This window comes from Prosopis cineraria, unplaced genomic scaffold (genome assembly GCF_029017545.1).
Source record: "Prosopis cineraria cultivar Desert tree isolate PC_DT_omini unplaced genomic scaffold, ASM2901754v1 PC821, whole genome shotgun sequence".
NCBI lineage: Eukaryota > Viridiplantae > Streptophyta > Magnoliopsida > Fabales > Fabaceae > Prosopis > Prosopis cineraria.
In genome coordinates this window covers 22,339-38,296 of record NW_026556146.1, presented here as the reverse complement: position 1 = coordinate 38,296, position 15,958 = coordinate 22,339, and the positions used below count along the sequence as shown (strand labels likewise).

The following is a 15,958-nucleotide window of genomic DNA, read 5'->3' as shown; positions in this document are numbered from 1 at the left end:
TGATGAAAATGATTGTATATTCATTTTTTAAGCTCTTGGGAAGCCTAATTATTTTTAAAATAAATATAATACTCTCTCTATCCCAAATTATAGGGTACTTTTGAACGAATTTTTCCATTTTAAAATATAAGACACTTTGGATAGATTAAAATTTTATTAAATGCTCCAATTTCAATATCACTCTTATCTCTCTATAATTAATTTTCATCATTTCTCTTTTCAATGAATTAATGATGGGTATTTTTAAAAGTTTATATTTTTATTTTAAAAAGATAAGGTTGTTAAGTGTATTTAATAAAGTCTATTGGTATGTAAGAATTTATTTAAAAGTATCATATAATTTAGGACAGAGGGAGTATTTGTTTATGCTGGGAAAGTCCACTTTATTATTTTTAAGGGTAAGTCTAAATATATAATAAATACTCGGTAATAAAACTTAAGTATGAGGCATAACTCCAGAAGAAGCCAAGGCTTTTATAGATCAATCAAGGCTAAGAGAATTTTATTTCTTTTCCTCTTTAACTTAACCCAAACAAAGGGACCTATTGAAGAAAACAAAGAATATTTATATGTTAAAATAAAAAAATTAATAAAAAAAAATTTTTCGTCCTAGCCATATATATATATATATATATCTTAATTAATTAAGGGTCTGCTCACATGAAAAAATTAATTAAGTTATATGTAATTCTAGTTTAAACATGATGTGTATTACACTATCAATTTATCTTTCTAAAAAATCTTGTAAAAATTAATTAAGATACTTTTTATAAAAATTTGATATTTCAAAAGATAAGACATTTTGATAAAAATAAAATTTTATTAATAGTATTTTTTTAACATTGCTCTTCTTATATATTTTCTTTCTTTGATATGGAAATATTAAATAAAGGGCATTACTTTTTAAAATTTATATTTTTATTTTAAAAATATAAAAATATAAAATATTTTAATAAATTTTATTAATATGTATGATTTATTTAAAATTTTAGAATGTTTTATAAATTGAATGGAAAGATAATGGTAGAAAGAGATAAATAAATTGGCAGGCACATAGACACAGTAGTATGCTGTCGTTATTCTAGAGTTGTACGTTGCTGCTGGATCGATGATGCAATTAATTTGAAGTATTCTAGATTGACATGCCACGTTGTAAAGGTGGATGACCATTTCAAAATTCAATAATTGATCACAATTTATTAAAACGACTTCAATTCAATCACCGTTAATTACTTAAACATGTCGTACTTGACTGGCTTATGGGTCGTCTTCATCTTTAGTTTGTGTTGCGGGTTTGAGTTGGCTGAGTCCACGCAGTGTTGAAATCCCAAAGGACCCTCCTCTTGTCCCTCATTTTCCCCTGACGTGTACGACCAATTTCAAACAAATATTTTCCATTCAATGCACAATGAGCTCGTTTAATTAGAACACGCAAGTGATAATTTGTGGAGAGATTGTTTTATTGTTAAATATTTTAATAATGAGTTACCAATTTGTTGGAATAAAATTCAATGCATGGGGCCACACATGTAAATATTGAAAATGAGTTACCATTGTTTAATTAAGTCTAAATAAAGTGATCTATTTAAATTAAAATTTTAAAAACTTAGCGCTATAATTGTCATGAAATTAATGTGTAGAAGTCAAAGCAATATTTATAATTTGTTAAGGTGTTAAACTGCAAATATTATAAAATTAAGTCTACAAATGAAAATGGTTATAAACCCATCCATGAATTCAAAGATTGATTTACAATAATGAATTCAGGTATGCTTTTGGATTTCATCTCTTATATATTCCTATGAATTTATATAGGATTGATTTTATGAGTTTTATAGATTTAACTCTTGAAATTAATACATACATACATATATATTTGAATATTTAAATCCTTCACAATTAGACCGTGGGATTAAACTTCAAACTGGTTATAAGACTAACTTACAGGAAACCAATATATATATATATATATATAAATATAAAATTTAATGCCAATTGGGGGTGGGTTTTGAAGTAATAACTAACAATAGAAGACAAATGGGCAGTGACCAGAGAAGACTCATATCGTCAACGGATAATGGAAATGAGAATATTATTAAGTATCCAAAATCACAGATAATATTAATTAAAAAAGATTAATTAGAAGAATACCGTGAGAGCAACGGCAAAGACAAGACAAGCCAGGAAGCCCGAAACGTCCGTTGGTCACTAGAAAATTGAACCATTATAATAACATAATGAGTGGGATTTGGTTTGGAAATGGTAAGTAGTAATATATGTTAGTGGGAAGTGATTAAGCCAACAATAAACATAAATTAAATAGAAAAAGAAAGTTCTATATATCATTCTGTGGGCTGCGGATTGGTAAATAGGCATAGGGGTATACAAAGAACATGGAATCCTATCAGTGTCCTTAGCGTGTACGTAGAGTAGTGGAAGGTGACTAGGCAACGAGTCTTCCTCGGTGGGTCCCAAACTTTTAACCAATTGCTTCTTAATTGATTGCCTTTTTAATTTTAATCTCATTCTGGTTTCTCAATGGATATGGGTTTCTTTTCGGGTCACACAGATTCAGGTGCTACACGATACACACAGAGAGAGAGAGAGAGAGATATATATATATATATATATATATATATAATTTTATATATATAGAGCATAGTTTACATGAAATCAGATATGGTCTTAGTGATATTATCAAAAAAAAATTCAACTAATTAATTATATGTATATATGTACATAGTTGTTCTTTGTTTGCTATTCAATTCATCTTCGTTGATGTCATATTCTACGAACCAAGACAGAGCTAGGCGTAATGCATTTGCATGGTATTTGCTACATGACATATTGTTCACAATTTGTGAATTATACAACTTATTATAAATTTTATATTTTTTTAGTAATATATTGCATCATAAAAATGATTACAAGGCCTTGGATCTAATAAGTTGTTTTTGGTTTTAATATGAAAATAGATGTAATTATTAATCAGACATCCCCCCCCCCCCCACACACACATCGATGGCCTGAAAAAAATGAAAATCCCAACCAGACCCAAACATTAATTGTAATTATAAAAAATTGAAGTATTTTAAATGTTTAAAGAAAATGATAATTATAGACTTTGTAAAAACATTAATAACAATTGAATATCGTTGAAATGTTATAGAAAGACTATGTCTTTATTTACAATTAAAATACTTTTAATAATTTAATTATTAAAATAACTAATAAATATTACTCACAAGTTTAGGAAAAGTTAGTTGAAAATTAAATTTCAAGAATATCTTTTATAAATATATGAAAAGTCAATTGTGAATTGACACACTCCATATATATATATATATATATATCTTCTCACTTGTGGATTCAAAGATAAATACTTATGATTTTATGGAACTAATATGTGAGAAACAAGTAGAGGGTCCCTAAATCATTGATTTACAATTAAAACTCTTTATATTCATTCACACCTAACATTTTGTAAATAAATTTACTAAATTATATTTATTTATTTACAATTGAATTTTTATAAATTCACTAGTGGCCTTTTTTAAAATTTACAAGTCATCATCCATAATTAAATTTAAAAGTAAAGATACATATATATCTTTACAGTTGACTTTCAGTTGATTCACATCATATAACAGTGCTTAAATTCAACTAGCTTTCCTTAAATTAATAAGTTACATTTTATTAATTATTTTAATATTTATTTATTTTTCAATTGTGAATAAATATGATGGTACTCCCATGACATTTCAATAGTTTGAAATCTTCAATTATTATTAATGTTTTCACAAGATCTGCAATTATCATTTTTTTATTTATACTTTAAAATATGTGTTCGTACCTTAAAATTAAAATTTATATTTTTTATTTTATATTTTAGATTATAATTTATATTTTAGATAATGAATATGTAATATTATGATATTAAACTTAATTTAAAAAAACTAAAAAAAGACTTCTAGGATTAACCCTAAGCCCATAAATAAAAATTAAATTTGATAAAATGATTAATTTTAGAGTAAAAATTCAAAAAGACACAAAAATCTAAAAGTCAAATTTCATCAATACTTAAAAATTATCAAGATATATTTTTTAAAAAAATTAAAATAGTTTTCATAATTAGAACACTCCTAATGTATTCAAAACTTTGAGATTTGATGCTTTTTTAGTATTATATAACAAAATTTCTAATAAGAGTAATTTAATCAAATTGAACAACTATTATCATGTTATGTGGAATGCTCAATGAGTGAGTAAACTTGTGTCACTTAATAAATCCAAATCTTTATACTTCTTCTAAGTCATAATATAAGACATCTTCTAAAAATTTTATGTGGTTCAAAATATAGGGTATTTGACAATTTTTATATTTATTTTTGAAAAAATTAATCTTTTAATCCTTTAACTTTTAACTTATTTATGACTTAGTCTTTTAACTGTGACTCTCTATGACTCAGTTCTTTAACTATGACTTGCTGTGATTTAGTTCCTCAACTTTTGACTCATTTATAACTTTATCCTTATTTTTCAATTTTTTTTAAAATTAACATTATCAAATAAGAGGGATAAAAGAAATGCTCATATTTAACTCTAAAATATCCTCTTTTTGCTCTTTGATGTGAAATCTAAACTAACATGAAAAAGAGAGCTAGCAAAAGTTGAAGAATCAAGTTATAGGCGAGTCAAAAGTTGAGAGACTGAATCGTAATGATACATAGTTAAAGAACTAAAATATTAATTTTTTTATTTGTTAACTACACTCATACTTCATTTATTACTCTTTTTAAAAAAATTATGCATTAAAATTTTAATTACTATTATTAAGATTTTTATATAGGGTATTTAATGAATGTATAAATAAAAAGATATAAATATTTTTAAAAATTTAAGATTTCAATATGTAAATTAATTAACCCTGGCTTATATTATAATCCAGCGAGTAAGTCTTTAACCCATAACCAGTTTCTTTGCTTCATCTTTTTCACCTACTCATCCTCCAACTTTAATCAATAACCAAAAACAAATTATTTTTAAAATTTTTATAAATATAACCTATGTTATATGATTAAATTAAATAAAATATTTAATATTTATTATATTTTACATTACGATTGATTTATTATATTTATTAATAATATATTAATAATAAGTTTTTTTGTAAATTTTTAAATTTTTAATAATAAATTTTTTATATAAAAATAATAAATATTTTATATATTAATATCAACGTGACGCACTTGTAAATTATTAAAAATTTAATTTATATTTTTTGAGTATGAATTTTTTGTGTGTTGGTGAGCCAATTTATCTATCATTTTTATAAAAAAAACAAATAAATCATACACTTATCGTTTTGAGTTAAAGTTGGCAGCTTTTTCAAAACCAAAACTGTTCTCCCACTCATTATCCACTCCGAAATTTTAAAACATCATAAATTTGCTCGAATTATTCTCACCCATGCAGGAAGCCAACAAACATCAAGTGGCTGGATTCAGTGACACGCGAATACACGCGACTCAATTGCCTAGAAAGTTTCGCCCCAATGAATCTTAAATTCGACGGTCTCAGTGTTGCCACGTCATTCCAGATAACTGCTTTGATCATGATCCGATTGGATGATCCCTTGACCCCATGCTCGCTTGGTGGTGGGCCCCCCAACTGTATCTGAAACAGGCCCACCCTGCATGATGTCACGTGACCCCACGCTGCCATCTGCATTACATTAAACATTGGAGGCCTTGTTTCGCATGGGACTTAAATTTAAGGGGATTGATATTGAAATTAAGATTAATATTAAAAATAAAAATAAAAAAGGTTCGGTATAAAGTAATACTTGTAAAAAATATTTATTTTAAATTATAAAAAGATTATAATAAAACATAAATTATAAAAAGATTATAATACTCCTTAAAATTAAAAAAAATTTCATTAATCCTCCTTAACCTTCTCAACGAGTGACTAGAGCAGCAGAGTATCATCTTTGATTCGATGATGCTCCACACTCCACCACCCCTTTGCTGTGAGATCCAAAGGTCAATGGTTGTGAGATTGGAGAAGGAGAAGGTGGTGGCGTTTGCTAGACCCAAAGGTCGGTGGCGATGAGATTGGAGAGGAGAAGGCGATAGCTTTTGTGAGACCCACAGGCCCTTGGGTGCAAGATCGGAGAAGAAGGAGAATGTATCGAAGATGGTGGGGATAAAGGTGAGAGATTGGACGTGTTCGACAGATTCAAGCAAATTGAAGAGAAGATGACTGATTCGAATGAATGCAATGATAGAGATCATTTTTTGGAGCTAGATCTAGAATATTTCGAATTGAAGATGACGATGATGGATCTGGGACTAAAGATGTTAGATTTGGGACTAAAGTAGATGATGGATCTCAAACCAGTGAAGGAAGAAGATGAAGTAGACAAAAAGAAAGGTAAGAGCATTTCGATCTTTATAAAAATCAATCTTAGATTTGATTTTGCAATAGCGGGGGTGGTAGTACTAAATAATCCCACCTAGATGGGATTGGGATTTGGGTTAAAATCTTCATTCCCACGTACCAAATACATAAGTTTGGAATTAGTCTATCTCAATCCTAGTACCACCCCCTCATTTCTCCATACCAAACAAGCACTACTATAGAAAATGAGCTTTAGTGGCATTTAAAATTTTAATTTCGTGGCATTTATAAATGCTATAAAATTCAATGCTATCTTAAATTCTAGTACTACCCCCTCATTCATCCATACCAAACATGACTATAGTATTAGCCAGGAATCTCAAGAAACTGTTACCACAAAAAAAAAAAAGAGGAATCTTGAGAAATTGTAATGGAAGTGCCATGCTTGTAAAAATTGATGACTTAATTTCCCAGGAACCAATCGGATGATTTATAAGTTGGATTCTCTCTTTGCATGTTGCTTGAATTAATAATTTGGATATATATGAAAATTTAATGAAAAATTTGATAGACGTGCTATATAAAGCAAAGGCATCGCTCGTCAATACAAAATGTTGATTTTTCTTCTTTTCTTTTTAATAATAATGGTTAAGCGTATATATTTCATTCATTGAATCATTCTTGCCATCAGTAGCAAAAAAATATGACAAAGGTTAAAAATCTGGCAGACTATAGCTTATGATAAGTATGAAATGATTCTCCTTAACTAGGACGCATGATAATATGAAATTTGTGTACCACCAATCATGCATATATAACGTTAACACCACGTGCGAAGCAAGGCAATAATGCAATGAAAAGAACATATCTGAGTTACAGTGATCTTTTTTTGTTGGAGTTACTGGTTGTATGATCCAACGTTAGAGACTTTGTGTACGTAAGATTTAGTCTCCCAAAATTAACACCCATAATACAATTAGCTAGCAATATCTTTATCTCTTGTTAAATACTTATAATCATCTTATAAAGTGATGGGGAAATGGGGACACAAGATAACGTATCACTCAACTAGATCCAAAGAATGAAAGATAAGTTCTATCTCCTGCAATATTAACAATTTCGATAAATTTTCCAATAATAACCATTTCGTTGTCTTTTTTGTTTGGTCACAAAAGAATGTCATGATTTGTTTTTAACATTCAAAGACAGGTATAACCTGACAAAAAAGAATGTGATGTTTTAATGTGCTAGGTGCAGCATTTTCCCTCCGGTTTTGCTCATCTGTTAAAATAATAATCATTATATGCTTTCATAAAACTTAAAGTGTATGTTAAACATTTTGATTATTATTGTTTAAAAAAGAAAAAAAATCAGTCATTGAGATCCTTGTAACATTCGTAATTCGATTCTTGAATTTGAATTCAATGCAACTCAGTCCCTTTAAACTTTAGCTAGTTAATCCATTGGTCTTACACTTTATAATTCAATTACAACCCAATCCAAGGAGAGCTAGACATTTTTTAAAAATATAGGGACTAATTTGTTAAATGTCTAAAACTTGAGAGGCTAAGTTGACTGAGTTAGAACTTTAGAGATTATGTTGTGATGGAATCAAAACTATATAAATTAAATTATTTTACAGTAGTTTCTCACATTTTGTGCATGCAGCTTAGGACTAACATTAGTTAGTTTACAATAAAAAGGATTAGCATAAAACTTGGTTGGGAAGTAATTAAACATGTGAAAAGTAGGTGTATTAGAATTTTTCTTTTAATGAAAAAGAGTGATAGAATTTAATTGAATGAAAACTTGAATGTGCAATGAAATATATATAAAGCCCGAAAAATGCTTACGCTTTCAATTATGCTTTAAAATAATCGAGTCATTTTGATCTGAGCCGGCAGTCAACATTAACCGATCATCAGATAACGCTCACTTTTTGAGAAGCATAAATAGAGTCTGCAGCATTACTTTTTGAGAAGAAAATGGCAAAATGCTTGAAAATATAATTGAGAACGCATAAAAAACTGTGGGTATGTTGAAAATGGAAAGAATGAGAATTACCCATCACCATTTGTTAAAGGAGCGATCGAAGTGGATATGTCTGCGGCCTAAAGGCTTTAATTACTTTTTTTTTTTTAAGTAAATCATCCAAGTCTGAAGTAAAAGTTCTGACTAATCTTAATTGAGTCAAGTCAAGATTTTTTTGGGCGAAATCAATACCACCAAATGTTGTTACATTTTTAAAATTTGAACACGAGAAACGATACAACTCTGTTACTGGTTGAAAGTACTTGTTGGTAAAGGCCACACTTTCATATATGTGGCCAAACGTCCGGGTATCAGATTCATATTCTAGTATCCAAATAAATGAAATATGGTATCAGATGCCACATTATGAATGAATTCAGATGCAAATGAAAGTGGATTAATATATGTAGCCAGGCCAGCTTTCTTATGTTAGTTAGTGGCCTTTCATACTAAATTATCTTCTATATCCCTATCTCACTAGCTTTAATTATACAGATATCCAAATGCATATATTTACATATACATATAGTACTCCATATCCGAACAAGAGAGTTCTCAACATGGCCCACCTTTGGCAATGACGCCATATCAAACCCCACCACCGCTCTCGTTTTCTTCTTGACCCTCTCTATAAGTACCATTATCCCTTTACCCTTGCAATCATCCGCTTCTCACAAACCCATAATCAATCTCATCTCAATCAATCTTCTTTTCTTCTCCTTCTCTCTGCCAAAAACTGTTAATTAATGGCTGCTTACAGAGAGCCCATCAACGTGGGAGCCAAATCGCCCGAGCCGGCTCAGCCGCACTCGCCCTGGCATTCTCCGGTGCCGTACTTGTTCGGAGGTCTGGCTGCTATGTTGGGTCTCATCGCTTTCGCCCTCTTGATTCTCGCCTGCTCCTACTGGAAGCTCTCCGGATTCCTCGACGAAAGCCGCGAAGGTGAGCCGGACCTGGAAGCCGGTGACGCCAAGCTCGACGGAACCCAGAAACTGCCGTCTCCGGTGGCCTGCGAGCCCAAGTTCTTGGTGATCATGCCGGGAGAAGAGAAGCCGACTTGCTTGGCCACTCCGGCATCCTCGAGCAGGTCTTCTTCCTTCGCCGGCGACAACACCAGCGTCACTTGTACCTGCAACTACAGCGACAGATCGGTGGAAATGATCGCGACTCTGAAACAGGAGGGTCAGAGTGGAAGCCCGCCGTGATCAGGCGCAGCCCGGAAACAGTTCGAACGATCGGAACGGCTAATTATAACCTCCAGGATTGAGAAGCTCGTGTAAAGTTTTTGGACCGTTGCTAGAAGTTACCGTATCTATACACGAGCTTGCATGCAGCTGGCTTGCCCAGATTGGTAATTTGGGGGTTGACTGCTTTAAAATTTTTCTCCTTTAAGATGTAAATTATTCGGGAACGTTGTAAATTTGACTGAGGTGGAATGGAAAAAACTCACCAGTTTTTCACAAAACATTAATTTTGGTTTTGATCGAATGGATTTTCTTAGTGGATACGTGGAGGGGTGGGATGGTGAGTGATATAAAGTTGAAGGTAAGTGTAAAGCCATGGGAGCAGATGTCTGATGCGGCGGGGAGAAACTGTGAGGAAGAAAGAGTTCATTAATGTGGCAACAATTTACGAATTTTGCTATTATATTCTGTTTTTTTGTTGGGTTTCGATCTGTTCCACAGGGAAGTGTCCGCCGTTATTTGAAGCGGTGGCATTCTGATTCTTCGTCCCTCTTGAAGCCCTTTTAAGTATAACTTGGAGACAAACTAAGATGAGGATAGACAAATAATAGCTGCAAGATCTGTGACTATGATACGTGGGTCTCACAACAACAGAGTACATATTTTGCATTTATTATATATCTTCTCATATATATATATATATATATATATAAGAGTACAGTGGGTTTTGTTTATGTTGGGGGGGTGCATCACCAGTATGGAGATGATTGGTTATGGCATTGGTGGAGTATTACGGTGCAATGCAATTCCTCGGAGACAAAATAGTTGGTTATCCATTTGGATTCTCTCTAAATATCAAATTTATCATATTTTTTAAGTTCTCTCATGTGTCTCCCCAAGTGAATGTCAATTATGTGCCAAACACAATCATATTAAATATAAACATGTTATGATAGGGATTTAAATTTTGATTTAAATTTTGATTTGTTATGTTGTGAATGACTAATATCTGGTTTCTATCACATATTAATGATATGTATTTGATACACTATGTTTTTTTTTTCTTTCAATTTATACTATCATTTCATTATTCATAGGATTATATTTCTTTGTTTAACTTAATAAAGCCGCATTAGAGAGGAGGGTGCGATTGAAGTGACGGGCAAATCAAAATTAGTATGTTGGGCTGGCAATGTTCCCCAAGCTTTTAGGCTGAATAAGGGTTTCCATTTTAATATCCCCATGTTTTTCTCAAAAATTATTCTTTAAAAAAGGTTCATAAATGAAATTGAAAACTGAATTAGGGGCTTTATCAAAAAAACAAAAGAAAACTGAGGTGGCTTTGAACTGATCAGAAACTGTGTAAAAAAATAACAATAATAAGAAGTGGGATTATTTCAATGTTAACTTTTGGAGTTTCTTTTGGCCAAAAAAAAAAAACTTTTGGAGTTTCTTAGACGTCTCGACCTAATTAATAATTAACTTCTATAATAGACATTATTCAAGCCCTTTTTTTAAATAATGTCTCTGATTTTAATGTAATCAGTGATTGCTAGAGAAAATTTGATAACAGAAACATATTTGTCAAAATGAAGAAGAATAAATCATTTTAAATTCAATTAGTGGCTGGATAAGATGGACCTAGCCAGGCAGCTTGAACTGTGGCTTTTATCTGCATAAAGCCTCGTAATGCTTAGTTAGATGATCTTTCATTGTCATAATTAAGTCTTTATTGACATTGATCACAAGAATTAATATTAAATTTTGGGACTATGTACTGAAGGAGTACATAGTGTGTGTCTAATCTTCCCTCTAGAGCCAATGTTGCCATAATTTAAAATTGTAGACTTTAATCTCTCGGAATATTTGGCAACTTGCATGCTCATGCGTGTCTGTTTCTTGCAAATCATGTCCACTATTCCGATCTCATAATCACTCGTATATTATTTATGAATGTGATAATGAAACTTTCAATTTCTCAAATTTGTTGTCTTAGTTATTGATTTTTGATCCCTTACATTTTTTCAAATTACCATGTGTAAGTCCTTTGAGTTTTAAAATATACTCCCTTTGATTCTATTTATAAGTCATGTCTAGCATATTTTATTAAAATTAAAAAAAATTTAAACTTTAATTAAATTTTATCTTAAAATTTAATAAGTTTTCAGATCTACCTCTACCCTTTGATAAAAACAAATTAAAAATAATTATTTTTAATAAGATTTCCTAATACTTAATAAAGGCATAAAGGTAAAGATGAATATAAAAAATCATAAAATACCCTGTAAATGAGACCAAAATTAATCTTTCATCTCTACCCTATAAATAAAACCAAAGAAGTAAATTGACTCTTAAAACAACATTTTGACTTATGGGAACATTTTTAAAAATGAAGCAAGAACTACCAAAACTATTGCATGTATGTTTAGGAAACACTTTTGAAGTAACAATTTGTTCACTCTATGGCCATACTTCATTAAAATTGTTACCTTATGACAATAGGCTGGAATTATTATCTAACTATCTATAAGCAACGATTTTGAAATATTGCTTATCACATAAAATAGACAATATTTAAGAATTATTGTAAAATCATGTTAAACAGCCAAAACTACATAGACACACTTAATATTTCTTTTCCCAACTAAGATTCAAACCTTGCACCTCTTGAAAGGAAGATGTGATTTTAACTACTCTTCTAACATGGCTTTAAAATATTATAGATAATTCTTAATTTAATTTTTGAATTTTTTAAATATATAATAAATTAAAATTAAAGAAAAATTATCAAAAAAATATTTTCTTTATGTGTAGAAAAAAAATAAGTAACAATTCTTAAACATTGCAATAATGAAGATTTATAGGCAGCATATATATTTTTGCTGCCTATTAAAATAGGAACGTACAGTTTGGGAATATTGTGATAAAAGCATGTTTATAGGAAATAGTTTTCTATATTGTTTATTCAAAAATTTTATTACAATACTTTAAAATTGTTGCTTATTCTATTTTAAGAACAATTTTCAAATTTTGCCAAATAATATTTATTGTTTACCGTAGGGATTAATAGCAACATGTATACAAAATCTACTTATTATATCTACATTAGGCAATCAGAAAATTGTTGCCTAAAACAAAAAATGTTATAGTATATATTGATGACTTGACATGTATATATAGTTAAATTAAAAAAAATTAAACCTCAAATCAATTTAATTTTTCCTGATATATAATCACCTACTTCCTTCGTTAAAAAATGTAAGGCATTTTTAACTGAATCTCACCTCTCAATAAAGTAGCTATCTACTTTCAAACTAACATTATCTTTTTATATTTACTCCTATTAAACACCCTATAATAAATATAAAATCACTATTAATAGGGGTACTTTTGAAAAAAAAAAGGCAATGGTTACACCTCAACAGACTAAAAATACTTTAAATTTTTAAACATTCAACTACTTAAAAAATACCTTATATTTTTAAACAGAAGGAGTATATGCTATACTTTATTCTCTTGTTTTTTTTAATTTTAGAGTCTATTTTTTTAACTAAATAATTATGTTTTTTATTAATTTACATGGTTGTTATCAATATTTTGTTATCCATGTATGTTAACAAATTTTAATAGTATTACTTCATTTTTAAATAATAAGGATCAAAATAATAATTAAAATAAATTTAAAAAACTAAATCGATAATTAATGTAACCTTAAGCAACTAAAAGCCATATTGTTTCTTTATAAATTAATTTTTATTCCATCGTGACGATGACGTCTTCGAAACTACTAAAACATAATATGCTCATAATTTAAGAGGAAAAAAAAAAATCTTGCGGCAATAAGTCTTTCTAATTGGGTGTACTAAATTCTAACTTTCCTTTTCTGATCTTCCTACACTGTTCTGTCCTTCTCCCACTTGCTATTATCTCCCCACAAGTCAATCATCTAATAATTAGCATGTTTTGTTGTATATTTGCGGTATAGAATAATAAATTAGGGATAAGTTTGATAAAGCATATCATATTTTTACATTATTGTATTTCTTAACTTTAATTAAAAGAAAAAATATAATAAAACGGAGAGAGTACATTAGACTCCAAACTTTTCATTTTGTAAATTGAAAGAATTCATTTGCAATTACTAGTTTGTGATTATCAACTTGATTATAGAATATTCACTGAACTAACTCTTCATTATTATAAAATAAGTTTATAGAAGTGTTTTTTTTTACTTTGAAGCGCTCCCATATCGAGCACTCTGAAATATACAGGAGCGTTTAAAAAGCACTCTTGTATATATGTATACAGGAGTGTTTTTCAAAAAATGCTCCCGTATAAAAGGGCCAAAAATGGCACATATGGGAGCGCTCATTTTAGGAGCGCTCTCAAATGGCAACTTACAGGAGCACTCTTGTATGTCACTCTACAGCAGAACTCTTCAAATAAGTACTCCCGTAAATTGTTTTTATTTTTTAAAAATAAATTTTTTTAAAATTTTTCCTTTTATGTCTCTTTAAACAATGACTAATCACAATATGAAAAACTAATTCAAAAATAATATCAACATAAAAATTTATATATAAGGAAAGAACTTGAAATTGATACAATAATTTCAATTTCCTAACTAATTAGTTTAATTTCTAACAAGTCCAGCAAATGACACTATTGGTATTTTTCTAACATTAATATAACTTCCTATTACAAAAAATAATAATATATTTTGATCACTCTTTAACTAAATCTTCTATTTATTTCATAGTAAAATGCAAATATCTTATTACAATAAAATACTACACAAGATATGAAAGCAATATATTAGTAATTAACATTATATTAACTTAATTTTAAAGCTTTTGACTTACATTTTTAGGAATGATCAACTCTTATTGTATGATTATTTCTCTCATAAACTTTATAACATAGTATCCACATTCTCAAACTTGTAATTGTGTAGGTAACTATAAAATAATAAAAGATGTTATTATTAAAATATGGTAGAAACAAATTTTAACTTAATTTAAAATACTTCAGTGATGAAGTTATATATATGATACAAGTATTTGCTGTCAAAAAATCTGGCAGAGTCTCCCCTATAACTTGGAAGTTTCAAAATTTTTTAAAAATTCTACATCAATGCATAATAGCATATTTAGAATAATAAACATAAAATATCAATCAAACAATCATTTAGATACGTACCTACTTATTTTATTAAGAAAATAATGCAAACTTTATTCTTTTTTATGAATAAAACTCAACAGGATCAGGCCTTTTGGTGTTTGGAGGAAGATCTTCACCACCTCGATAACATGCTACAGCCCTATATAATGATTAAGCATACCAAGTAAAAACTAATTGTTATAATAAACATCTATAAAGAATATAGAACTAAAAAAACTTGCTGATTAAATAATATTCTCATGTATTTATAGTTCTTAAAGTTACTATCTCTTAATAAGTCAAGATAATAACTCACAAGAATGAATGGATTGATACAAACAAGCACTCAATGTTACCTAAAAAAATAAAATATTTTATTAACTAAAATATTAAGTAAAGTTAAAGATAAATAACAATAATAATTTACCTTGAATTGTGAGCAGCTAAAAATAACATGTCTCTTTTGCCTTTGACTTTGAATGCATCAATGATCTTTTAAAAATGATACTTAACACTATAGGTACTAGTGTTATAAGGGTTAATAAATGAAAGTTTTGTTATCAATGAACCTGGCACCATAAAAGTATGATACCAGTACCTAAAATGAAAAAAAAAATAGAGTCATTCACAACTAAAATTAAATAAATACCATAATAAACAATAAAATTTAGAAAGTATCAGATGTATAAACTAATTTGTGTGGTTTGTAGTCAATCTTTAGTCAGAATCTTATTGATATTTTCAACTGTTAATTTTTCACTAATTATTTCACCATAAATCTCCTTTTCAAATTCTACTTCACGGATCTTATTTTTAAATGTTGTCCGCATAGTCACTTGAAGTGCATTTTGATAAGGATATTTCAGTTGAGTAAACTCTGTGGTGGTCTTCCCTACCTTAGTTACAGAGATAGATCCTTTTGACGGCTTTCCTTTCACTTTGATTAGCTTCTTTACTACTTCTTTAGATTTTGAGGACTACAAAATATAAAATGAATTAGTAAGGCCAAAAGAAAACATGAATGATTTTAAAGAATCATCAATTATTATACCTGTAATTTAATTAGCTTTGTAAGGCAAGCCACATAAGTTCCAACAGTATTAAAAATTGTGAATATATTCTCATCTTTTATTTGCACTGATAACTCAGCATCATTTTCTATTGGAATAGTTATAGTCACC

The 15,958-nt window shown here is 29.1% G+C and overlaps 1 protein-coding gene across 1 annotated transcript; it reads left to right on the top strand.

Annotated features, from left to right (window-relative positions):
* The first annotated feature begins 9,090 nt into the window (after positions 1–9,090).
* On the top strand, positions 9,091–9,898 carry LOC129298474 (protein GLUTAMINE DUMPER 2-like). Its single transcript, XM_054936894.1, has one exon. The coding sequence runs from the start codon at positions 9,180–9,182 to the stop codon at positions 9,636–9,638; it is 459 nt and encodes a 152-aa protein (XP_054792869.1). The 5' UTR covers positions 9,091–9,179; the 3' UTR covers positions 9,639–9,898.
* Positions 9,899–15,958: the final 6,060 nt, after the last annotated feature.